The sequence below is a fragment of the Micropterus dolomieu genome, linkage group LG12, assembly GCF_021292245.1.
Source record: "Micropterus dolomieu isolate WLL.071019.BEF.003 ecotype Adirondacks linkage group LG12, ASM2129224v1, whole genome shotgun sequence".
NCBI classification, from domain to species: domain Eukaryota; kingdom Metazoa; phylum Chordata; class Actinopteri; order Centrarchiformes; family Centrarchidae; genus Micropterus; species Micropterus dolomieu.
The window spans coordinates 18,190,626-18,218,086 of NC_060161.1; the positions used below are offsets into that span (position 1 = coordinate 18,190,626).

Below are 27,461 nucleotides of genomic sequence, written 5' to 3' on the forward strand. Positions count from 1 at the left end.
GGGCTCACTTCTACCAAATGCACTCTTTACAGCTGAATTGTATCTAGTACCACTCAGCAGAGCTGACTTTTCCTCCCTTTTCCTTTAAGTTTAGTTTACCTAACCCCTGGTTAAAGAGCTACGTTTTAGGTGGCACTCTGTATTCAAGCTGGCGTTCCCGAGCAATTCACTTTGTCTTGCTTTGATATTTTGAAACCTCATTTAAAACACTTAAGGTTGTGAACACCCAACCCAAGGGTCCGGCAGTCTGAGACTGCAAGGTAAGCACCCCCCATTATGCTGAAAGGTTGTGTCAGGCAGGGTTAAAATCAAACAGGTATTCTGTTCCGCCTCCATCATTAGGTGAAGAACACTGTTGTCTGCGCGGGATAAGGCCAGGAGACAATCCGACAGACCTGACCTGGCGTTATCTTGGTGTCAACATGCCGCAGATGAATATTCATATTGTGTGTGTGTTTTATGTGTGTTGGAGTCTGCTTATCTGCTTATGCCTGGCTGCTTTCAGATAATGTGAAAGCTTAAGGGACAATAATGACAAATAAAACTCAGACGCAAACTTTCTGAAGTTTAAATACCTTTCTGTGCATTTACGCTACGGGTGAAATTAATTTAAGTTTTGCCAAGGCAATGGAAGTCAAGTTTCAGCTAGTAAAAACGTTCTTTTTAGATAAAAAAGCGTTACTTTAGGAAAGATATCTAATACATATAATATTCTTGTGGAACAATGAGAAAAGCAAAATCTGTCTGTTTAAAATGACCATTTAAGATTTCAGTCCTGGTTGGCGACACCTGTAAATCCTGTAGTTTAATACTATGAGTCACAGAATTCTGGGAGCAGCAAAACAATCTAGTGTCATTTTAATTAAGAGGCAATTAACAAAGATATAAATTAAACTCTACAGATTTAACTTCATAGACTGATTCATCAGAATGCTTAGCTGTGGGGAAAAAAAGTTTAAAAAGTTCTTTTAAGGTCCCTTTACCCTTTAGAATGACACAGCGTTTTCGGTCATTGTCTTTGACGTAAGCTCTAGCTACCTGGTGTCAGGGCAGACTCGTTCTACAGATGGTGTAAAGTTGTTTTGTTGCCTGTTTGCTATGATGGATAAGGGTCTGTGCTCTGTTTTTGCTGTCTGCCTCGCTTTTTTGAAGCCACTCTGGACACATTAGTCTGCTTTATGGTCGGCGTTGGCTGGCGTTTGTTTTTTTATTTATTTTTTTTGTGGCATCACATCACTGGTTGTGTCTCAGCACAGTGGCCCCGTCTGCCCTTCTCCTCTCAGCACAGTGTTACACACATAAAAAAACTATCTTGTGTGAGCATGATATAGTCTGCTTTAGCTGTGTCATGTCAAGACTGTAACCCACTGTGCCGGTGCATTTTTCTATCACACATTCACTACAGGATGTCCCAGAGCCAAACCATGGTGTTTAAGTGCTGCTTTGAACAGGGCCTGTACTCACATTACAGTTACCTCCTACGTGTAGTAGGAGAGCGCTTTTAAAGAAACACAGAAGTTGCCATATTTTTATCCTCCAATGAACTGAGGCAACTGAGTTGCTGGATGCAATATCCTAGTTGTAGTTTTTACTAAGGGGAGCTATGCATTATTAAATTAAAATGGTTACACTATTTTCTTATGTAGAGATGAATTTTTACTAAAGATTAATAGTACACCCAGTTACTGCCAGGTTGGCTAGCTAACAGAATGAACAGACAAAATGAATGCTAGCTGCTAATATTTCACCCGTTTAAAGTGAAGAAAGTCTCAAATTTGGAATATTATATGTGACAAAAGTCTTTTTAATAATGATACCATTTATCTCTTAATGGTGACGTAGAGTGGAAAGATTTTGAAATATAATAAATAACCAATAACGTTGCACTAAAGAACTAATAATATCAGACAGGTTAGCATAATTGGGTATTTCCTGCTCATTTCAAACTATATGAATACTAACACCCAATTTTCCATCAATGCATATGTAAGTAAAACAAAGTAATACCTAGAGCATATCATTGCCCTTCCTAAACTGTTTTAAGTTAGGTTAGAGCTCTGGATGCTCTGACTTCCTGTAAACGTAGTTGATTGCTTTTGATTGGACATCACAGTCCTACAGATGTTTCTTAGCAACCAATTTACACACTACAAAACTTTTTACCAGCTAAGGCACTCTTAAATTTTAATGGTGTGACCAAATGTAGTAAAGCACTGGTTTGAAATTAGCTTTTTGTTACCAGGTACCAGAGGTGGAAAGAGTACAGAAATATTCTACTGAAGTAAAAGTACTGTTACTTTGAACTTTTTACTGAAGTGCAATTACTTGAATTAATTACTATGAAAATCTACTCAAGTAAAAGTATAAAGTGGCTCATTTAAAATGCACTCAGAGTAAAAGTTATAGTTTTTTTAACCTCCAAAAATAACATTTATATTGATTTAATATCTTATTTATAATTATTATAGGCCTACTTGTTATATTAAATCGCAGTCTTTTGTGATTTAATAAGGGAACAAAGCAATATCGTGCTTTTGATTTTAGTTTGTTACTTTGTTACAATTGGCGCAAAACAATTTTACAGACCTTTTATGTTAAAGATGTGGTATTATGCTCAACATCTTATTTAGGGGTTGTACCAGAACAGGTTTACATGGTTTCATTTTCAAAAAACACCATATTTTTCTCATACTGCACATTGCTGCAGCTCCTCTTCTCACCCTATGTGTTGTACGCTCCGCTTTTGAGCTACAGAGTGATGCATCTTACTTGTACAAAATCTTGGTTGGGAGTTGCACATGCGCAGTTCCCAGGTAAGGACTACTAGCCAATCAGAAGCAGAGAAGGGTGGGTCGTAAGAAACAAGGTAGTGTGATCCAAATCAAAGCTTCAGACTGAGACCACAACCTAGCAGATGATATAAGTTACTCTCAAGTCCACAACCACACAACATCATTGTTCCACATCTTACCATCAGGACTAAACTGAACTGTTGCCGGTGTTCTGACGATCTAACGTTATGCTGCCTTGCCTGGCTCTACTCGGCTCTGCTCCGTTTTCCATTGCAGGTAGTACCCAGAGATAGTAAGTAGCTTGTCGTCATAGCAACGCCACACACAACTGCCGCGATGTAATGTTCAATGCGACACACACACCAGCGATCCACACAGCTTTCTCTTTTTTAAGTTAAAACATTTCAACATTACTCAGAATGTAAAGACAGATAAGCGGTGTAGCATGGCTAAATTAGTTATGAATTGAATGAAACAAACTTCTTCAAACAAAGGACTTCTTCAGTTCTGAACTGAAGAAGTCCTTTGGATGAGGGACGAAACGTCTTCCAGTGTCTTCAACCAAGTCCAGTTGCCCTTGATTTTAACCTTCGTTGGATAACTGGACTGTATATGAAGTCATATCACTAGGCTATTTACATTCAAACAAGTGGTAATTTTATTGGGATGTCATAAGCGTTAGTATAATAAATAACTAGTTACCAGCAAGTTATTGAAGCCAACCAAAATTGTCATTCACCTATCTTTTTGGCTAATTTGAGCAAAGCACCTTACCAAACTATGATAACTTATTTTTAACTACCAATGGAATGGTGCAAGTATTATTTAACTGACCTCTACATCAGGGGTCCTCAACTACATTTGTTCAAGGGCACACATTTTTCTAAGCAAACACTGTGGGGACTGGACTGGATGTTTAATGTTTTCAACTTTTGCAAAATGAACATTTCTTTAGCTTATGTAAGTGTGAACAGATTCCTAAAAAACATAGGCATAAATCCATAATGATAAATCTACATAGGCCTACTAAACTAGAAAATGCTCTCAGACCGCAGGCAAGGAGGTAGTTCGAGGAGTGATGGTTAAACCTGTAATTGTAGCCTTAATGTGACTCTGATTGGCATGATATATTAATCACCCGGTTTCAACGCTGTTTTGCAGCTGCGCCGTTATTGTGCATGAGACGCCTGTAACGTTAGTTAGGCTACTGGTGGTAACAGGAGATGCCTTTTAATACCACAGGGCACAGAAGTCTGGGGCAGCTAAACAAACTATTGTCAGGCCGTAATTGGTATTTTCCATAATTATGTGAGCAGTCATGATCTGACTTTATGCTGCACGCAACACGAGTCTGCAAACAGCGGAAGTGAAAGGAATTGGTTACCTGGCATAGAAGGTGGAGGTTTGCAGCCTGTCGCATGCAGCTCTTAATTTTTTTGCAACAACAGTGGAGCTAACGGGCCTGTGTGGAGCTAGCTAGCTTGCTTAGCTAGATGCATCTGTAATTCACGTTAAAGGGGACCTATTATGCTTTTTCATATTTTCTAGCGTTTCTATAATGTTACAGTGTCAGATGTTCATATTAAACATGACCAAAGTTTCAAATGATGAGGTAAAACTATTAAAAAGAAATCCCTGTGAGCCGAAACGTCAGATACGCCCTGATCGGAACTCTCTGTTTTGAACAGTTTTTTCTATTTATGGCTCGGTATGATGTCATTCCGGCATCTGCAGCAACCTGGTAAACATATTAGACAATGGCCAATCAGAAGACAGTGGACTTTGGGTGGGGCTGGGTCTCAAGCATTGACAGCTTGTTTCAGACAGATGCTGAGTGACAGAACTACAATACAGGGCTGGAATTGCAGTATAATAGGTCCCCTTTGACTGTCATTTTAACCGTGATGATAATTTTGCCCGGCGAACAGTCTTAAAACTAAATGTACTCACCAGAAAAAGTGAACGGCCAACTCCTAATAAGCTTTTTCAACAGCGCTGGTTAAATTTACACAGTGCTGTGGGTACGAGTCACTGTAGCCTGATTGACAGATCGCCATGGTAACGACTTGTCAATCCCACCCTGAAGCATACTCTGCTTTATGGTCTATTCTGCTCTAAATGGGACCATAATTTACTAAATGAACATCATGCTGTGTTGAAGAAGACTTTATTTTTTATTTATTGTAGAAACTAGTGATTGAGACCGTAAACTCATTTACCATTGTTTCTAATGGAACCGGACTTCTTTTTGCAACCAGAAGAGTCCCCCCTGCTGGTCGTTTGATTGAATGCAGGTTTAAGGGACATTCACAGTTTGCTGACCGGAAGCTTCCTGCTTGAGCCAAAGAGGTCGCAAGTTTTTCCTTGCACTTTTTTTTTTACTCAGTAATGGATGTGATTGAAAATGTAGCGAAGTATGATACTTTAAACAAAAAATACTTAAGTAAAAGTAAAATTACTGATTTAAAAAACTACTTAAAGTACAAGTACACAAATAAACTACTCAATTACAGTAACGTAATTGTAATTCGTTACTTTTCACCTCTGCCAGGTACTTCTAAAAGACTTTATCCACAAACTTTATGATTTATAAAAAGCTGGTGTAGTCCAATCCTGGTTTTACTGTGCATCTAACAGATAGAAGCCTCGCTACTTTCTGATCCCTCCTTCTGCCATGCCTTGTCAAAGCTATGATCGGGTCCTATACTTTCCTACAATGTTAATAATATGGTACTCCAAACTTGACACTTCCTGCAGTGGCTACATGGTGAAAGCCTTCCATTGTCACCTCTTTTCTCCAAGTTTCTCATCAGATTCTGTGAAATAAAAGGCAGTGTGTTTTGGTCCTATTTGATCCTGGCGTGGTACAAAGGAAATATGAATCAGTAGTATGCACTTTGCAGCAATGAAACAACTGAAGGAGGTGTTGACACAGCCATTAAGTTTAGCCACCAAGACTTGACTTGTAAATTATCTGAATATAGGTTTGGGTTTTCTCAGTGCTTTTTAAAAAAAATTTAAACATTAAAACACATGGCCTTTTCCTATGCCCTGTCTCTTAGGACTTTGCTTTGAGTGTAGATTCTGAGCGGCATAAGATCTGGTATTAGAAACCAACACACGTGAGTCTCAGATACATGTGCACTTTACACTCAGACACGCAGTATGGACTACACACAGCCCCATTCTCAAACATCCGCCATGAATTACACATGTGCCGTGGTTCAAACACTGGCAGAAAAACAGGCAGACCCCTGCAGTCCTTTGATTGGCTCTCTAGCTTATTTACTGTGTCTCTGAGTGGAAATAGATTGCTTAACAGAGCACTTTGATACAGCGCCAGACCACAACCAGATCAGCAGGTATATTTAGCAAAGCACTGTTCTAAAATAAAAAAAAAAGTTTAGTTATCTTAACGCTACTAATTTGCTTTGGCAGACTTTTGTATATTTGGTCAACATTTTCCAAGTCCATTTGTGTACGTTATCCATCTTTGGTACCGCAAGATACACTAGTTTGTTCTGCAGCAAAATATTGACTGCTGGAGTTCTCAGTCATATGATATATTACACCGGTCTCCCATAATGTACCAAACAACTGACCTCCTGGCCCCAAGTCTTACTGACTTCGAAACACTCAAATGACCATTGGAAAATGGTATGAAGCTGCTCTGCTGTTGTCAGCCCTCATTCATCTGACACAGTTGTTAAGCCAAGACCCATTACTCGACACACCACCACTGCACAGTCAGAAGACTGACTTTAGTATTGTCGACTAAACAGTTTTGCTTAGCCAAACATATCCTGTCGCAGCCGTTCACTGGTGCTTCCCTTTCATCATAAACAAGTAGTAACACCTAAGTATGATGGGAAAAAATGAAGTGTTTCAGGTTTTAACATGGATTGAAATAAAAAACATTTGACCCTTGTGTTCCACTTCATACTGCAAGATATCAAAGCCAGATATGTGCTTGTCCAATTTAGTGTAGCAGTAAATGTATCCCTTACTATCATGACTGAGTCAACCAAAATGGCCTCTAAACATTTCAGATTTGAAACTGACTTACTTTGAGCTGTTCTTCGAGTTATCAAGGTGAACTGGTTTGATGATAGTGATACCACTGGTTAATTAAGTCAGTTTAGCTTAGTCTAATGTGGTGTGTCTTTTTTGTCTTATCTTCCTGTCATTTTGTTCCTCTGTATGGTTTGATGTCACGTTTTCTGTTCAGATTTCATCATGCTGCCTTGTTTTAATACAAATGTTTCAGCTCTCTTTCAACGGTGTACATCTTTCTCCCTCCCTGCTTTTCTTCTTTTGATTAGCACTCACATCCTGCCTTTTTATGTTATGCTGTGTTTATCTTGAACATCTTTCTGTTTTTCATCTTACATTTCTTTTTTTTTTTTCTCCTCCTCATTTTAGCTACCGTTATTATGATGGATGTGTTATTGTAGAATGGCACTGGTAAGATGCAGCATTTCTCCGTGTAGGGGTGTAGAATAGAATTGATATTGTGTTTGACGTGTTTTTTTTCCCCCCTCCCTCCCCCCCGTAATGGAGACAGCGGCTGCCACTGACCTGTGATTCATGGATTACAACATGACTTTTGTGTCATTGTGACGTTAAATACTTTAGCCTTAACGATGGGCTGAACATTTTTTATACAAAGGTCAGAATTTTTACTTGTATAGCTTCCTCCACATGCAGATAAGAAACTTCAAATGAAATATGCTAACGAAGATGATGTCAAAGATTAAAAAAAAACTATCTCTGCCAACATCAAAAACTTTCTGCTATTGATGTCTTAAACGCTTTGAGATAATTAGCATTTTAAGCATACCTTTGGTTAAATAATTAACACCCTGTCGGATTGATCACTGCACTTCCTCTTTTCCTCCCAGAATCAGCCTATAAAATGACTTTCCACAGATTTAAAAGTGGTTGAATTGACCAACTGCAATCTCACATAAATGATCTGTGACATAGCAAAGAATGGCACCTCTGCAAATTAAGTCATTTTGAAGGAAATTGGCGGTAATTTGATGCCACAGTCTGAAGTAGTACTCTGCTTAAAATTGCTCATTTTTACTGTTTCTTCTCAACGATTAGCACAGTAAAGCTTCCCTCTCTCTCTCTTTTTGAGCTTCGAAAGAGAAGTGCTCTGCCTCAGCCCTCAGGGATGGATTGTATATCTATATACTAGACAACCATTCAGAAGGAGCTATGGTTTTGTGACAAGCCCATTTGAGCTAAAGTCCTTATATTGCTTAAATGCTAAAATGTGATTAAAATACGCATTTAATTAGAATAATTCCTAAATAACTTTACATAAACAATTCTCGACTTAATGATGCCAGAAATATAAACTGAGAGGTTCTGTAACTGTTATTTTATTATTGGCTTTCAGTGGAGTGCAGTCCAGACAGGATACAACACAAATGAAATTCACACACTTCATTTGTAAGTGAGCTGTTATGCTTTTCTGAAGTTTAGGCTCAAGGCTCCGTCTATGCAGCTCTCAAATTCATCCCCATGTTTATCTGATAACTCCATAAGAAGATAGGCCATGTGCGATATGAGTCGTAGCCTCTTCATATCGTGTCCTCTTTGATGCATTTCTTATGGCCTCTTGTGTTATCCACCATCCTTTGAACAAAACTCTAGTTACTAGTTAGAGGACAATGTTTTGCTGTCTTTGTGCCCACTGCTTGTGTTTCTGTGTCCATTCCAGTGGCAATTGCTTTGATGAAGTACCTCTCCCACCAGGTCATTAAGACAGCCCTGGGAAAATTATGTTTAATGGTCGCCTTGGTGAATTCATAAATCATTTATTTTGCCGCACACCTGGCCCATTTATAACCGCTTAAATGCGAAGGTCTGCCAGCGTTTATGAGGGGAGCTAGATACTTCTGTGAACTGAGATAATTGTGGTTCACTCACCTGTAAATCACTATCAACTCCTTCCCAAAATGTATAAATGTCTGGCCTTGTTTGGATGCTTTGAATGGAGCTTTAATCTCCACTGCCAAAATAAGCCATCTTCCTTCATGGTGTATTGTTTCCCTCTTAATGTCTAAATGTGTACATTGTGTTTGTGGCCACACATTTTGGATTACACCTCTCCATCTCTTTGTTACGTGATTTGATTTATTTCTGCCTGTTTCTCTGTTTTTCTTTTTGTTTTGTTTTATTCTTGTCATATTGCTCAGCTATCAGGATTATGAACCTGAGATCAAGTAAGGCAAAATTGGAAGGACCCTTTTCCCATAATGCCATCTTTCATTTACTCCTCCATATGAACACATTTGCACCCAAATCCATCTAGCTGCCTCTTTGAATCATTAACGTGATTTACTGTGGAGTAGTCAGTCATGTTGAAGGCCACATTAGTGTGCACACGGCACTCCTGTCCTAGATATACATATGTGACAAGCAAGATTAGTTTTAAATGACACCTGTATCTTCACAGTGCACTCTATAGAAATATTAGTACTGTAATGTAGATACGGCACTCACGCTTTGATAGTCTTTTTTTTTTTTTTTCTCTTCCATCTGCATCCAATCTGTATAAGTAGATAAGGGCACTCATTTCACAAATCAAAGTATAGAGCAGTGATTCCCAACCGGAGGTCCTCCTACCCCAGGGGGTACCTCAGCACTTGTTAGAAGTCTACTTGAAAGGATTGTGGAGTGAAGAAAAGTGGGGGAAAATTAAATTTTGATTTATAAATATAGTCACATATTGAGTCAGCCTTAACACCTGAATGCCAGAAGCTGTAATTGAGATGGCATTAAAAGAAAATTTGAAACAGCTAAAATGTGCTTAAATGGTTGAAATACTTAACTAAAGTAATGAATGAATGTATCATGATAATATCCACTTTTATAGACTTAATAGTATCAAAAAACTGTTTAAAATCAAATCAAACTAGAGCGGTATAAGGCCATTAGTCCAGTCTTCTATGAAATGTAAATTTGCAAGCGCAACCACTACTGTATAGATGTCTGGAGACAAACTATTAGAATTACAATATGTCAAAATACAGTTGTGCCTAACTAAAACCTCATCATATCAGCTGTGCATTTATTATTTAGTTTGTGCAGGTCGGAAAACTCCAGATTAATAAAAAAAAAATCACATTCCTGAAATTTAATGGGTTCTTCAATGGCCCATGCTACACCTTTCCACAAAGTTTCATGAATATCTGGGCCAGTAGTCTTTCCGTAATCCTGCTGACAGACACATGTGCACTGAAAACAATAACTCCTCGGCGGACTTGAGTTTATGTGACAGCCCTGTCGTCTGTTGGGAACCACTTGTGTTGGGCACAATTTTGGTAATTTCATGTCTGCAATGCACCATTTCAAGTGTGCACAATTTCTATGTTTTGAAATGCTGCATAGAATAGCCACCTTTGCTGTTGAATAACATTGTCGTCCACAAAGAACAAATAAGGCACACACCTGAAGAAAAAAAATAATTTGTTTTAAGCAAGACATATGCATTTTTATGGTATTCACTGTAACCCTGCTGTGAAATTTTTAGTAAAAAGGTTTGTTTTTTTTTCATTAGTTAGGGTGGGCCGTGATTCTGGCTGCCAAAGGAAAGCATAACTGCCTCCTCCAGATGGCTGTGAAATGACTTTATCAACTCAGGGAAGATCTTCATACATGTAGGCTGTTGTTGGATGACAGATGCTGGCAGGAATCAGATATTAATCTTAACTCCACCTCGCCTGTTGCTGCGCAGAGGGAGTTACCAAAAGTACCAAAAGGTGGAGGTGAAGAAAAAATGTCACTTCTCTGCGCAGTGTGCGGAGAAGAGCCCTTCATTCTTAATAGACTCTGCGTTTTTCAAGGCATTTATCTCAGTTCAACCTTTCAGCTTGAGTAAGAATTTACAAGACATTTATCCCAACCTTCAGGCTGCAGAATCCAACATGTAATGTTCTCATGTAAATAGTCTTCTAATGAAAGTGCCATATTTGAAAACCTTCCATAAATTCAGACCTCCATTATTGTATATATGAATCTGCAGTTTTATGATCATCTATGGCTTTTCAAATAGTCAGTAGCATTGCTTGAATGACTGCAAATAAGGAAAAGGAAAGGTAAACTAATCAGAAAATGAAGACTAAAATCATTGTCAACTTATTTTCCCTCTTCATTTGTTTTGTGCCTTTTCTCCCTCTCATCAGTAAACCATAAATTTTAACTGTGATAATGTGTGTAATGATACCTCAAACTGATTTCTTTTGGATGCTTTTTAAAAGAGTGGTAGCACACACTTCAGTTAAAGTTGTTGCTTTTAAATCAGCCATACATCCCTTTGTTCTCACCAAATATTATAACACTCCAAAACCAGTTTTAAAACATTTTGAAGATAATAACCTTGTCATATGGTTTGAAAGATGGCTGTTTGTTTATATTCCAGATCGTGGGTGATCGGGGCCATTGCCTTGCTATGTCTGCTGGGCCTTACCTGGGCCTTTGGCCTGATGTATGTCAACGAGAGCACGGTAGTCATGGCCTACTTGTTCACCATCTTCAACTCCCTGCAGGGAATGTTCATCTTCATCTTCCACTGTGTGCTGCAGAAGAAGGTATGTTTTCATTCTTAAGATGTGCTGTGTGATTTTACACATACAAGAAATTGTATTATGTGACATCAGTTGCCTGAACATGTGATTAAATTAATTCCGTGCTTCAGCAAAACCTATCCCCAAATGTGCCACGTATGAAATGCTGTGAGATTATTACTCCTGGATTTGATCTAATCATTAGCTTGTATGTGCTGTACCTGTGCTTTCGTTTCATACAGGTGCGTAAGGAATATGGAAAATGCCTGAGAACTCACTGCTGCAGTGGCAAAAGTGTGGAAAGCTCCGTCGGCTCTGGAAAAGGCACCGCCTCTCGTGCCCCAGGACGTTACTCCACAGGGTCACAGGTGGCGAGACACTTTTAATGCTCTCCTTTCTTTTCTTTCTTTGCGTTCTTGATTTACTGCTCTTGGCAGTATCTCCTTTAGCAAACCCAGACAAATTAACGCACATTTGGCTTTGGATTACTGCTGCGTTTTATCTGTCTGCGTAGCTAGAAGTGAGGACGACTTGTTCCTAGATAATAATCTGTGACATTACACAGATGTGCACCCCCTTACAGAACAAATGAGAAAAAAATGCAAAGGTGACTGTGTGGGTATGCATGATAGATTTCAAGGAGGTGCAGCATATGTCCTTGTTTGGAAGTGATAGCAGGAAAATGTAGTGCTTGTTGAGCTGAACACTTTGTAAGTACATAAAGTCAGTCTGCAATTCATTTTCACTGAAGCAGGCTGCGCGTTGGCACAGCGACGCTGACTAAAGTATATGTGAATTCTGTGCGCAAGTGGTATGTCTTGAAAAGTAAATTGTTAATGGATTCCTCCCACATTGACATGAAGTATAGGATGAATTGCCATGATACACTATAATTGAACATCATATCCATATTCTAAAGAGTGTGATTTCCTTCCAGTGTTCAATTATAAATAGTCCTTAGAGTCAAGCATGCAGTGGCAACCCACGATACAAGCTGGATTCTGCCTACAGATCAAAGCGTTTAATTATACACAGTGCTTTGACGCGATGGCTCTAACCTCATGCTCAGTCACTTTATATGAGCAAAACAGAAATGGAAACACTCAGGAAGACGTGGTTGTTTATTGCTAACTCTGAGGCCTCTAAATGAATGTGTAATCAGCAAAGTACATTAGAACCCGCTGGCTACGAATGGTTCAAGTTTCTGTCCAAAAAAGAAGAAGAAATAGCACTGTCACTTTCAACCCATTGATGCCGTCTCCAGTGCCGGGAACGGCATCACGTACAATATGTTAATGAGATAAGCTGTGTCAGTATATGTCACTGTTAGAGTATGTGAGATGTGTGTCACCCGGGGTTGGCACAGACATATAATGACATGTATGTGTGAGAATGCAGTATTGATCACAACACCTCTTCGTGGGCATTTTTCACATCATTTATGATGCGGTGATTAAGCTTTTATGAATAGAAACATGTTCACGGTCTGAATGTCACCCTTAAACGGAGAATTTCAGGAGGAGATTTGGCAAGATGCTGTGACAGCTCGATTTTAGTTAATAGTGATGGCAGTGGCAATGACTTAATTAAGCTGAAACCTGTCTGAAGTGTTGAAGGCAATCACAGAAAGAGAAAGATTCTTAAAAGCAATACTTCACTGCATGACCTGTGACCATGCTATTGTGTTATATTTTGCACATGGTTAACAATAAATTGCTCTTATGCCAGCGTAAAGATGATTCTTCAATGCAATGATGACCCAAGCTACAAAAATAAGTCATTTGTTGTAACAGACTGGAATGATTCTTTAAGCAAAGCATTTCATCACAAAACAATTTGCTCATTATTTTTTCACTGTCACCAAAGCTGTTATATATTAACCTGAAATCTTCTGCCAAGCCCCTCTGGCACAGGAGAGAAAGTAGTGAGCTCTGTGGGTGGATATCCAGACCCTCAGCTTGTGCAACAGCCCATGGGACTCTGTCATAATTAACCAGGATGAGAACCCCCTTGGATTGAGCCTTTGCAACCTGAGACACTGATTCGGAGAGCTTGACTGATGACTTTAGTAGTGACTTCACTTATCCCAGTACTAATGCTCATCTTTAATTGGAGGTTACTTATCCCAACAGCTGACATGGTTTAAAAACCAGATTAAAAAGCTGACAGTCTTTTTTTCCCCCTCCTGCTTCACATCTTACCCTTTATTGTGTTAAAAAGTAGATGAGGAAAAGTTCTTGTAATAGAAATATACTAATAATGTGGTTTAGGCCTGGTTCATTTCTATTTCAATGAATTTCTTCTCCATGTGCAGACTTTTACTCTCTAGCTGTGTCACTGGCAGCGTTGAGAGTGAGTATTCTGATGTGTTGTGACATGTTGTTTGTCTCCACAGAGCCGCATCCGTCGAATGTGGAATGACACAGTCAGGAAACAGTCCGAGTCCTCTTTTATGACCGGCGACATCAACAGCTCTGCGTCACTCAACAGAGGTATTTAGTCCCGCACTAAATATTTACTTGAATGACTCCTCAATACACCCACTTTAGCGAATCAAAATCCTTTTTTTGCCACTCAAAGCTTTCAACCTTGACACAACCTCCCAAGTCAGGTAATGAGTCATTTCACAATAGTTTGCAGACACTCCCATACAACCAGAACTGCTGTCCGTGAAACACTCAAAAGAGAACGTGATTGTGAATACACAGCATTGATTGAAAGGATAAAATGATTCTTTGGTGTCATGCTGCTACAGAAAATTGTTTGTTATGTTTTGAAGCACCAACAAATCACTTCTGTCGTCTAGTAATTTGAAGGAGTATGCAAAAAGGATTTCATTTAATTTAAACTAAACAATAAAAAACACAATTAAGTCAATGTAATTCTGATACATCATGCATTTCATCAAATTGTTAGAGTTTTGATTTGAAACATTGTGCCATCTGACTGCAAAAACCTTGAAAATGAAACTGCATCCTCTCAGGAAAAGTGCAGAATAACAACCTCAGAATCAATTCAGTGGAATTCCCTCTCAGAAACACGTTAATAAACAGTATTTTACCATAATGCATTTGACAGCTGCGCAGTGAATAGAGTCTCTTAGGTTATACAGAAAATAGATTCCAGACTACATCTGACATGAAGTAGCAAATACCGTCCTGGCTGGCATCCCTCCCTGAAACTCTCCCCACTCATTGCATCTCTTGATGGAGGGCTCGAGTTCCACACTGCACACTCTCTAAATTCGCTCTGGGCGCCTGCTTTCGTAGACACTAATGCATAGTTACAATGATGGATTAATGTTCGACACAGGGAGGAAGTGTCAAGATCTCAATAATTAGACACCAAGCTTAGCACCATCAACAGACTCAGCCTTTATCATTGTGGAGTGGCTGAATTGGGCTATGAGATAGGGCGGTTAGGTCAGGAATTGAAGAAAACCTACGTGGATCTTCCATAAAGACAAAAGGTGGAGATAGCAACTATCAGCGCAATTATATACCCCCGGGTTCCTAGCAGGCTGGATCTGATAGAGAGCTCAAGAATGTGCCAGAAGTGTTTTCTACCGTTTCCTACCGCGTTGATATTAAAGAATTATGTGTTACCTCTCCCCAGGTTCTACTCCCTTCGCACGTGAGAGTGAGATTGCAGCTGACACGCTTGCTGCGCTCTTCTCGAGAGTGGAGTCATGCAATCATCTTGATAGCGTTGCATGTTCAATTTATCCCAGCATTCATGATTATTGCACCACACAATCAGTGTGGTTTTGGAAATTGTCCAATTTATCAAACACAGACACAATAAGTGGGGGATCTGTCACTGGGAGAATTCAAAGGGGGCTGGTGTTTATGGAATACACTGTAATTAGGGCGAGCAGCAACAGCAACAACAAATTACTGTTTTTTAAAATCAAAACAGCATTCTGATTTCCAAGCAAAATTATAAAATGCCTAATTAATACTAAACTCTAACAAAGAAATCGAATAATGCTGAAAGATTGGCCTAAATCAGCTTCTTTTAAATTTTCATAAAAAATACTTTCGCATTAGAATGCTGTCCAACAGTATACGACAAACTTTTGAAAAGATAGAGAGCCACAAGGTAATAAAAAAAATCTTTCTCCATTCGCATGACAGATTCAGAGCATTAGAAAAGAAGAGTACACTCTGCCAGGGGATCTAATAGCTGTGTTACTCGTACCTCAGATAAAAGATGTTTACCCACTCCTGCATAGTGCAGACTGGAAGCACATGCATGTATCGCCCTCATAAGTCTTGAATTTGGCTTCTTGTAAACAGGAAACGAATGCAAGTCACAAATATTTTCAGCATACTTGATATTCCGCATAATTGTCAACAGCGAAGGTAAAACAAACATCAGGGAATCTGCACCATTCATGCTTAAGATTGCAGCTTTCAAATCTGCAGCTAAGGTTGCTTTGGTGTGGTAGTATGTGGTTGGGAAACTGATGAGTCATTCGCATAAATAGGAAATGAGCTTCTGTTCTGTTTGTGTGAAGGAGGCGAGGCTGGAGCACAGTAATAACTTCTTCACTAAAGAGAGGGCATGTCACTTCATTCAGAGGTTATTTCAGCAGTGGCACATAAGACAATCAGACATAATGTGAACTTTGCTCTTTGGAGAAAAGGAAATATTACACAGATCCAGCTCATAAGTTTGGCAATGCTACAAGCAATAATAAAAAGTCATGTGACCATGACCCCACCTTTCTTACAGTTCCCATACCTGTTAACCTTTTCATTCTCACACTGCACAAATGCAGTGTACAATGGTAATGGTGGCAGATATGCCACTCGAAATTCCTTGTTATTTTTCAACAATGTGTCTTTGATTTCAGCAAGAGGTAGATGAGAGTAGGCCTCACATTTCTAGTCAGCTTCAGGTGATTTTGCAGGTGGAGGTCACGACAGGGATGTTTTATCAACTGTAGCTAACTAGCTGTATGATGAGGACGGATGTAAGAACTACTTATTTTTCAGAAACCTGTTTGAATAGTTAGCCTAGATACTTTTTTTATATTTCAAAAATTATGTTTGCCCTTGATTGTCTGGACTGACTTCATTATGTAGCTAAAGCTATCTCAGAGAGTTATTCAATTCAGACCTGCTAACGATCGTAAAGTCTGACAGCATCCTGGAAAATACTACACAGTGGATGTGCTATTGAGAACTGCATTGTTTTTTACATAACCCCATATAGCTTATTAATGTAGGCCTAGTGTAGTTAGTCAATAATATTCTCCAAGACCAAAGAACACTTGGTTACTACTGTAGCTAGTAAGCTGATTAGCCAGACATGCTAACAATTTCATCTTACTTTAATGCAGACGAACACACAGTTTAATCCTGTTTTTAAACAGTTTTTGGTCTTTTGTTCTTGGCCTTTGAAAGGTTAAAAAAGGAATTCTTCTAATGTAAAGTATCGCCACACACCCATGCGCACCGCTTTATCATGTGGAGAAATCCAAAGCTTGACGGGCCTGCCATTCTTAGTTACCCTTGCTAATAACTGCAATCTTGGGGAAAGTGTGTTGCTAACAGTCAATTACAAGAATTTGGAGCACTTTCTGTTTTATTAATTTCTTCAGCCCTGATGGACCAAACAGTGTCCCAAGTGATTATTGTATTCTGTCCTGTTTGAGTCTAGAAATGTAATGGTATGTGTGCTGTGTTGGCCATATTGGTGCTTCTTTGTAATTTATGTCTGTTAACACGAGGATGCTCGCCTGAATGTGGAGCACAAAAACAGGCTTAACACTAATGGCCGGCATTAACAATACAATTAACACACTTCCCATCAGTCCCATTAGCCATGTCAGTTCAGCTCCGCCACTTTCATGTAGCAAAACCCCTCACATTAATGATCATGTGATCATTTGGATGTTAATGGCTGTCATTGCTCAGCTGCATCTGCCCAACTGATATGTATGTTATCTCTCTTTCTCTCTGTCTATATCTCAAATTATCTACCTTCCTACCTATTTTTCTGTCTCTTTGCTCTTGTTCTCTTCTCTTTTTTTCTGTCTCACTCTGTCTCTTTCTGGCTGCTCCAGGGGCTATGGCTAACCATCTTATACCTAATGCACTCCTACGTCCTCATGGCACTAATAATCCCTATAATACATTGCTTGGGGAATCGGCAGTCTATAACAACCCTCTGGGCATGTACAACACACAAGGTGTGCTAGCTTCTTTTCATTCTTTAACATTGTGGCTAGGGCAGTGTTTTTTCATGTCTGATCCTGGAGAAACGTCGAGGTTGGACATCTCTGTTACCACAGAAAGCAACTTTATGATTGGAGAGTTAAAATTAATGGGCTTACATTAAGCTTAAATGCCAGTGTTCACCCTCGAGGATTTTTACAGGACTTTGATAAAAAAAAAAACAACACTGCTCTAGATTGTTGTGTGTTAGCATTGAACAAACTAGCTTTATCACAAAACCCCCACAGGTTTGTTTGGCTGTGGGGTTTTTCAATGGAGGTGTATCTCGGCTCCTGGTTATGTCAGACACGGCTGTTTGGCCGACACATACATTGTATTTTAATTATCAAGAATCGAGCCGGATACACCCCCAGTCATTTATTTTAAATGTGCTATGATGTTGTCAGTGAAGCTTGTGTGCCATGTCTTCTGTTTCTCTGTTTATAGTTTTAGCATTTCTTTCTTTTTTATGCTGCTGTTGGATTGTCAGACATTGTTGTTTGCCATAAATGCCACTGAATCTTAGTATTTTAATATTTTTATGTACATAAATATTATCTGCCTCCTTTGACTAAATTGCACTTTTATTTGAAACTTTTAATTATAATAACTTTCTAATTCATATATTCAAAATGTGGGTCATTAAGGGGGTCATGTACATTTGATTGCTTTTTCTTTGGGGGTGGGGGGCTAATATATTGGTCTTTGACTATAACACCAATACGAATATTAGATCTGAGTTTTAGAAACCATCTCTGATCAGCAAACAAGAAATCCACTTTATTCTGCGATGAGTCTGACTCTTGAATGCTATTTTTCTCTGTGCAGAGCTGTTATTATTTTATCCCAACTCTCAGCAGTCAATATGAGATTGCTGTAACTTTGTGAGTCTGTAAAAATTGAGAAACCCGTGTAAAACTCAGATACAAACTCACAGAGAACTTTGATCGGTGGATAATTTATGTACGCAGTACAAGTACCGCATTGGAGCTCGTGACAGAGGGCTATAATTCACTAACATTGCCATAGAGGTAATAGAAATATCTGGAAAGATTTACTGGTGCATTTGACACACAACCTCCATCGCCACGTTTTACCCCAAGGACCCTGCAATAAGTCATAGCAAAACATCTTTTCTTCTATAATTGTTAATTGATATGTTGTGGTTCTATCTGTGGGTGTGCAAAATTTGCATAGTGACATAAAACAATTGCATTCTAGAAACATTTCCTTGATACGTCATCAGCATACTGTTTGTGCACATTTCTCTTCTACCTGTCACTGTTATGCTTATTGTGTTTTCTTTTTCTTCTTTCCTTTCCCTCATGCTGTCCCTAAAAGAGCCCTACAGAGAGACAAGTATGGGAGTCAAACTAAACATTGCTTATCAAATGTAATTGACTTTGGCTTTACTTTTCTTTTTACTCAATGATGACAAAGGGGTGATGGGAAAGAAAATGTCATTCCCTTTGGAAGTAATAGCATTCTTTTTATGACAAAGGCCCTCAACGTTTCAAATAGACCTGTAAAAATCTGTTTAAATCACATCCTGAATTCCACTGATTACTGTAGGTAGCACTACACGTCATGTAAAAAAGACTTCAGGCATTTGTATCACACTCTGAATAAGCTAATCCAATTACAGTCAACATTCAGACTCACCTCAATATTTCATAAGGCACGTCAATATAAATTGATCTGTGTTCCTTTCAGTGAATATGTGTGCCTTTGTTCATGCACTTATTGTTTTTGACCATTCACTTTGATCAAGCCAATACACTTCTTGAAGGTCTTAGAAATGCGCCTTGTCAAATTTTCAAGAGGTCAGACTGTGTGGATGGCCTTGTCAGAGGCAGTTTGAAATACTGTCAAAAGTTTGCTTTGATGTTGATAGCATGGACTTGGTCTAACTGATAAAGTATGAAATCTACATGTCCATGCAACAGAGAGAACAGAAAGTCTCCCTCCTTCCAGTGCGGGTTGACCCTGAAATATAATAACTAATTCACATTTAGAGAGATGGCTAGTGATGTTCACACGGACAAAGCAGAGCAATAAAAACTGTTATCCAGCTTTACAATGTCAAATTGCAATGCTCATATGGGACAATATGGCTGGGGTCCAAATTTACAGCTGGTGTTCTGGTTTGTGTTCACTTTAAGTGTTCAATGCGTGGTTATGTTTTTTGTCTTTTGCCTGAATTTAGTGCATGAGCTTTGTTTTTGTGCCGTGCTTAAGCTTTGTGTTGTTGTGTGTCGCACATATATCAGTGTTTTCATCACTGCCATGGAACAATCAGTAAAATTTAATATAAAGTGAATTTGGGTTTTAGAAAATATTGTTTTGTAACAAGGTAAGTTTAACGTTTATATTTGCAGCATACAGGTGTAGGGTTTTAATGTAAATATTGTGCTTTATCTCTTACCAAATCTAAATGCTGTAGAGATTGCTTGAGGGTCAGGAGATATATCAGAAGAGCTACAGTACTTGATGGATATAATTTGTATTTGTAAAAGTGGCTGACATTTAGCTGTCGCAATTACATCCCATCAGATTTCACCCTTCTCATTCGCCCACTCTACCCCCCACCCCAACCCATGTTTGTCATTCCAGAGGGAATCCTGAACAATGCCCGGGATACAAGTGTCATGGATACTCTACCACTGAATGGTAACCATGGCAACAGCTACAGTATCGCCAGCGCTGAGTACATGAGTGACTGTGTCCAGATCATTGACCGGGGCTATAACCACAAGGAGACCACCCTGGAAAAAAAGATCCTGAAAGAGCTCACCTCCAATTATATCCCCTCCTACCTCAACAATTCCCACGAGCGCTCAACTGAGCAGAACCGGAACCTAATGAATAAGCTGGTCAATAATGTTAGCAACGGTGGCAAGGACAGTGGCTATGGGATGGGCTTGGGAGTGGGGATGGGCATGAATGTCGCGCTGAGCCTGGATGACCACTCCACCTTTGGTCTGCACCATGACGAAGGCCTGGGCCTGGAGTTAATCCGCGAGGAGTCTAACGCCCCGCTGTTGCCTCAAAGACCGCCCCCTTCACTGCAGGCGGTGGACAACCTCCACAATCACCTCCACCAGTCAGTGCCGCCACCCCTCCCACTTCCCCACCATCCCTTCTCGTCCGCCACCACTTCCTCCTCGTCTCGAAGGCGGATCCCCCAGGAGAACAGCGAAAGTTTCTTTCCCTTACTTACTAACGAGCACACCGAGGACGAGAGCTCGTCACCCAGCCACAACCACCAGAGAGACTCCCTCTATACCAGCATGCCCATGTTGTCCGGCCTGCCCGACGTGTCTGCGGAATCTGCTGATGGCTCCAAGGATGGCGGGGATGCCAAGAGCCCAGAGGCCAGCTCGGATGACGTTTACTACAAGAGCATGCCCAACTTGGGCTCACGTAACCACCTCCATCAGCTGCACTCCTATTACCAGCTAGGGCGGGGCAGCAGCGATGGCTTTATCGTGCCCCCAAACAAAGAGGATCTATCTCCAGAAGAGGCCCACCAGGAGCCCTCACACCTGGTCACCAGCCTATAGGCCCAACACCCTCCTATGCGCCTCCAGTGTCCCTCCTTTTACTGTAGTCCTCTTCTCTTCCCTGTGTCCCCTTGTTCCATCAGTCGTTGGCAGTGGTAGCCTTTGTTCTTATTCTGTGTCCCGAAGAATGAGGCGGAGCAAATAACTGTACTCTCGCTGTTACTCACCACAAACAGGATAATAATTGCTACGTATGGGGGCTAATATGTGACAATATTTGGTTAGACAGTGCGGGAATCTGTTGATGTTGTGTTTCCCCGCTCAAACCCTGTGTGGTTTGGTGTGTTTTGTCTCAGTGTGAAGAGACAATTACTCACACAGGATTTTTAGGTCTCAGAGATAGAGTCTGACATTCAAAAGGAACTGCATAGCCCCAAACTATACAAGTCTAAACTGTAGACTTCACCAGAATAAATGGGAAATTTAAAAAAGGACTATTTTATTATACTTCTGTATCTATATTGACTTTTTGAAAGATTTTCTTCCTCTTTGGTGAGTTGCAGCACATTTTGTTTGCTGAAGTGTCCCTTCAATGAAAAAAAAGACAAAAAAAACCCAACGCATTTTGAACAATTACCATGAAGGAATTATTGATCGTATGCTTTCAAGCATAGCTGTTCTTTTTTCTTTCATTTTACTGTAATAACAGTTGTTAAAAGAGGGAGAAAAAAAAACTAATAAGAGAATTATGAGATATTTCTATGTAATTGTACAGATAACTAGCATTGCACATAATAGTATGCTTTTTTTTTTGTTCCAAGCAAACCCTTTGTCTCTGTAAATGTAGTGGTTAGGAGCAATTTTGTTCTGTTGTGCTGGCCTTTCTAGGTTTCTGGTACCAGTCTGTTTTTGGTTTCCTCTTTATCACTTTCCAAGAAATTACCATCTAAATAGAAACAAAATAACACAAAAAAATCACAACAAAACACTTACTGTGCAGGCATTTTTGTGCAACATATTCACTTTTGTTTTCAGGTGTGTTTTCTGTTTCCTTTTGATCTCTCTTCCCATTTTATTTTTTTTTTACTGTGTAGATAGCAGAGCTCGGGTTCACAGATCGTCGAGGAGACAGCATAAGTCCACGTTAATCAGGAGTTGTCCCTCAGAAAGGTTCATAGTGCATTCTGCATCTCTATTGGCATTCAGTAAACGTTTTTGCTTCTCAGAAAGAGAACAAGTTGAACATCGATAAGCACTACGAGCTTATACAAAAAAGAACAATGGTTGTTTTACTTATTAAAGAAAGAGCTTTTGGAGTGAGAAAAACTGGAAGTGTTTTTTTTTTTTTTTCTTCCTCGAGGAGAAAATATATTTATTTATTTGTTTAAATAAACCGTAATAAATTGGAGGATGGAAGTAAGTTTAGTGGCACAGATAAGTCTTTATTATTGGCTATGATTATGGCTTCTTATTTATTCCTTTTGTAATGGTTTCCAAGTTGAATGACCTCATAACTAATATTTGTTGTAACAGTGAAACAAATAAATTACTGATTAAGATTTATCACTTAGCTATGGCAAAAGTTCTGGTGTTTTGTCTGGGTCTTGGAACACTTTTATATGGGTTATAGGGAAGGACCTCCAAATGATGGAACGATCAATGATTTTTTAAATTTTTATTATCAGTTAATATCACTCATTAGCCCTCTGTCCATTTTAGTGCCAAATGAATTTTGGCCCTGCAACAGTGGATGTGCTCTGTATGCTCTGGTCTGCTTTACAATAGAAGCAGTGATTTCATAAGCTGTAATAAATATTTCAATATCATTGCTGGTGTAACCAATTAATTCTTTACAAATACTGTATGTTTTACATGCGTTTCATAAGCTAAGCAGGGCACATGAAAGTCACCTCGATCATTCTGGCAGAAGACAAGAAGAGAGGTAAGTTTGCTGTGTCCTACAAAGTAACCTTTCAAACAGTGTTTTATTGTTTCATGGTTTTAGTATCTGAAATACAGTGCTGATAGTCGTGGTCACAATATAATCATCATATTCTTCTGGTTGGAGAAAAAAACCCAAATCAGGATGTTAACCATAAGAACTTTTTATGCCGATAATCTGTCAATAGTGTGTTTACAGATGGTTATGCTGCCGTAAAGTAGCAACCAATCAATGAATACAGCTTCAAATATTAAAAACATATTGTATGATAAAACAAAAATGAAACTGAATGATATTTGTATATTTAAATTCCTCTTTTCAATCATCTTAGCAACACAACTAAGCAAACTTCATATAGTGCAGTAGAGCAAATTATTTTGGATTGAGAATTTCTTGTAGAACTGAATGGAAGTATTTCGAAGCAGCTTTCAGCAATTATTGACCACAAGGGACAGAAAGACTCCAAAATAGTCCCATCGGCCTGTCAAGTTTTTATAGCTAGCGTGTTAGCAAACCTGCCGACTTAAACTTCCAGCAAACAAAGAGCAACATGAGCCTCCCACTGGGGTTGTTCCGACCCACCTGACGAATGTAAGTTCAATATGTACTTGCCCAGTCAGCCAACTCCTGAGAAAAATATCAGGGTCTTTAGCTTTCTAGGTGTTTAACTTTCTATCAGTTGTTTACTTCAGCCTTGCTGTTTAGTGCTGGTCAGGTACTGTACACTCTGAGTTTCCTTGTGGGCAGGTGAAGGAAGGTTTAAATATATTCTGTTTTATAGGAGGGAGCTATTTACAATTAGGGTCTGGCATTTTACATTGCATTGTGAAAATTAAATGAACAATTGAACATTGAATAACTTTACTAAACCCAATATTTCAACCACACACATATAAAGGACCCAAAGGTAAAGGGCCAGATCATTGGCACAATATACTGCACAAAAAAGCAAATGACATATAGTCTAATAAATTAATCATATCACTGTGTGATGAGCAGTAAGCAGTACTTCTCTCTCACATATTTTCCTTTTGTATTTTACCATATTTTACATGTAGAGTATTGCAGGAAGAAAGGGTGAATTCAGCCCATTTTCACAGAGCTGGTACTGTGATTGATGGCTGAGTTATTGTGAAAAATTGCCAGAGATTTTTGGCCCCTCTTATTACAGCCTGAATGTTGCATCAAAAGACGAAGGGGTTGGGTGTGGGGGTGGTGGGGATGAGCTCTGGCGCCTTCTCTGGCCCGTATGCTTAAGCATGGATCTTCACTTAGAGATATGACTTGGGTGGACAGAAAGAGCTCCGGCCGTCACCGCTGCATCACTTTGAGTGGCATTTCCATACCCGAGCGAGTCCATGAAATGTGCTGAAGATGTGACTCCTATCCACTTCATTAATGAGTTGTTACGCAAGCTCATAATCCAACCCAGGCCCTGAAGCTGCCCGGGAACATGCATGCGTGGCACAAAATACCACGGTGAATAATCAATACTGCAGCTTGCTTCCCATTGGCTTGGGATACTTGTAATGCCACACACCATGTTTACTGGCACATGAAGAGATAGAGATCGCAGCCCTTGTTTGATATTTTCAGTCAAACGGTATTCATTATTCACGCTGTTTACCAAAGTGAGAATATTTTCTGACTAGCACAAGTGTGTATTGATTTTGCTGGCTAGGCTTTAGACTGAAATTGTTGATTTCTAAAGGTTTTCTGCTTACCTCCCTAACCACATAGTAAGTGGTGACATGTGCTCAGTGCTCCTAACTTTGAACACTTCGGAGATCTCAAAGAAATAATTTTAACATTGTAATATAAAACTATTTATGCTATGACTTTTTTGGAGAGATTCAATGATATTATAGGAACATGCAACCATCTTATATACTCTGTGTATTTATTTCATAGGTTATCATGAAAATTTGAAAACACTTGTCAAATATACCTTTATCTACACTTTTAACAGACAACGGAGCAGATGCTTATGATAAAAACTAAAAATTCAAGCCCCAGAGGAATCGCTCTCTGGCAAGCAGTTTCATCCAACTATCCATGTGACTGAAGATATCCTTGTTGTTGACAGTTAAGGGCGATGTCATGATTTCCCTGCATCCCTCATCCAGAACTTAACCCATCTCCAATTCTACATTCTGAATCCATGACTGATTTATTAAAATGTATCTATCTTGGAATTGAATATTAAACTCATCCAATGTAGTTTCCGTTGTAAAAATCAATGTGATCTGAGATATTGACAATTTCAGTTTGTTCAGTCTGTTTTTGATAAACATTTTTGGGACTTTGATCTGGCTGGGTTGATGTTTTTGCACAGTGGACTGCCTTAAACAAGAATATGTGATCTTTTGTTAATTTAACACCATTTTCCAGTCTTTCCCTGCCTTGTATGATGACTGGACATCCAATTACACAGGAAATATCCTTAGAACAGTTTAGCACAGGAGGGGAAATGGAGTGGAGACACTGTGGATGTGCTGATAAGGACGAGTCCATTTGTGAGCTGTCTGGTTGAGGAGATGGTATTGGAAAACTGTTGTCTGCCATTCGTGTCTAAACGTGGTCGAGAGCAGCTGGGAATATGTGTGTTCGCGCATGGCGTGTTCAAGGACGTGAGTCTGCATGTTTGCATATGCGAGCGAATGAGAGCAAGTGGAGAGAGAAGGAGCTGCAGATCATGTGAACAACACTCTATGAGTAGCTCAGATGTGATACACAAAATGGCACATTTCATATCTCGCCCCATATTGAAAAATCAATGGCCGAATGCCTAGCAGAATTCCAAATGAAAGGTGAATCAATGTCATCTCCAGCTTTGTGTATTGGGGAAACTTGACAGCCTTAGCACATAAAAGAAAATACCTCTGTAGATTTTTTTTGTCAAGATAACATTGATTTAAAATGGGGGGGGGGGGGGGGGGGGGGTGTCAATGTTTGCCACTTTCGGGCCCAAAGTGAACAAGAGTTTGGGCTGTGGTTGTACTTGATAGTAAAGCCTGGTCAGTACTGCAATTTAATCTTCCTGTATAAAAAAAGGTAACAAAACTTGGTGAAACGTATGAAATGAATGAATGGGTTATCATCAAGGCCCTACACGCCTATGTCAAACCTGCACATGTGAGTTTAAAGGAAAATTGTTTCTGTCTTGGTTATGTCACATTGGAGTTGTGCTTTTTTGTTGTTTATTTTTTGTGTTCAGTCTGACCATATGTCATCGCACCAATCGGGTTTAACAATGTTCAAAACATTATTTCATGGGGTTGTTGCTTTTATTTCACGTCCACTGTCAGTCAAATTGATTGGACTGATTAAACCACACACACACACACACACACACACACAGTCCTGATGAAGCAGATACATTGTTGAACCTTTAATAAATACCAACTTAACAGTTTTTCCCCCAGACTTTGATTGTTGCACCTTTTTAATAATGAATATTTAATGTTGGCTACAGTATAAAGAAGTACCTAAGATTGAAACCACATTTTTAGAGGCTTTAATTCAGCTATTTTGGCTGTATGAACTTCACCATGGTTTTGTTGGGGCTTTGCTGCACCTGTTCGTGTAGGACAAATTACACATTTATCATTTTAGGACTTTTGTGGCCTTACATAATTATCAGCTCCACCCAAGTTCAACCTGATCAGAGTAAATATTTAGACCTACTCTTCATAATTTCTGAAAAACTATTAGAATCATTGCTCATTACTATTCTTCTATATAGAGGACAGGAATGTAAGATTTTAATAGTCTTAAAAATATATGTAGGCTACAAGAACAAAACCAAGACCTGTCAGACCCTTCTGCTCGTGTTAGCTCCAAAATGTGTTATGTATTAGTTAACCTGTTCTGCTGCTGAGGAAATAAATGAAGCGGAAAGCATCTCATGACTTTTTAAATGGGATTGAAGGATGAAAGAGCATCATCTGTGCAGCGACTAAAAGCTAACGTTAGCTGACCCTAAAGGGTAACTGGCTAACTAAAGTTCAGAGAAAATGTTTCTTTTGGCCCAGAAGTGGAAAAGTAGAGCTGTGTACATGACCGTGGCTGAAAAACACCATGGATTATAAGCCACACTCGAAAACATACCTGGACAAGAAACACAACGGTGAAATGAATGCTTTATTTAGGAGATAGCTAAATTAAACAGTAACATTAGCCATTTTTGACTTTTTAAAAACGCTTCAAGTTTGAAGACAACTGCTGAATTTTGTAAAGCCTATCTTGAGTAAACATCCCCAACTGCAAGGAAGAGCCAGATAATACTGCTAACTATGCCATAACCCAAATTGGTAACGTTACATTAAAGCATCAGCTAGTAGTGTTACCAAAAGGGGCAAGCCTATCTAGGACCCAGGCTAGTTATTCAGCTGATAACTTTGGTGTAGTAGTGTTGAAGA

At 39.2% G+C, this 27,461-nt stretch overlaps 1 protein-coding gene across 5 annotated transcripts in view; it reads left to right on the forward strand.

Annotated features, from left to right (window-relative positions):
- Positions 1 to 22,924, forward strand: part of LOC123980592 (adhesion G protein-coupled receptor L3-like) — a 226,187-nt gene extending 203,263 nt beyond the window's left edge. For 3 of the 5 annotated variants that reach the window (XM_046065053.1, XM_046065055.1, XM_046065056.1), the window contains 4 exons: positions 11,227 to 11,395; positions 11,614 to 11,739; positions 13,767 to 13,863; positions 20,209 to 22,924. In XM_046065053.1, the coding sequence (XP_045921009.1) occupies positions 11,227 to 11,395; positions 11,614 to 11,739; positions 13,767 to 13,863; positions 20,209 to 21,158 (1,342 nt within the window). In that variant the 3' untranslated portion in view covers positions 21,159 to 22,924. Of the gene's footprint in view, positions 1 to 11,226; positions 11,396 to 11,613; positions 11,740 to 13,766; positions 13,864 to 17,444; positions 18,130 to 18,936; positions 18,955 to 20,208 lie in introns of those variants that run through there. The other 2 variants (XM_046065054.1, XM_046065057.1) reach the window with 2 other exon arrangements.
- Positions 22,925 to 27,461: the final 4,537 nt, after the last annotated feature.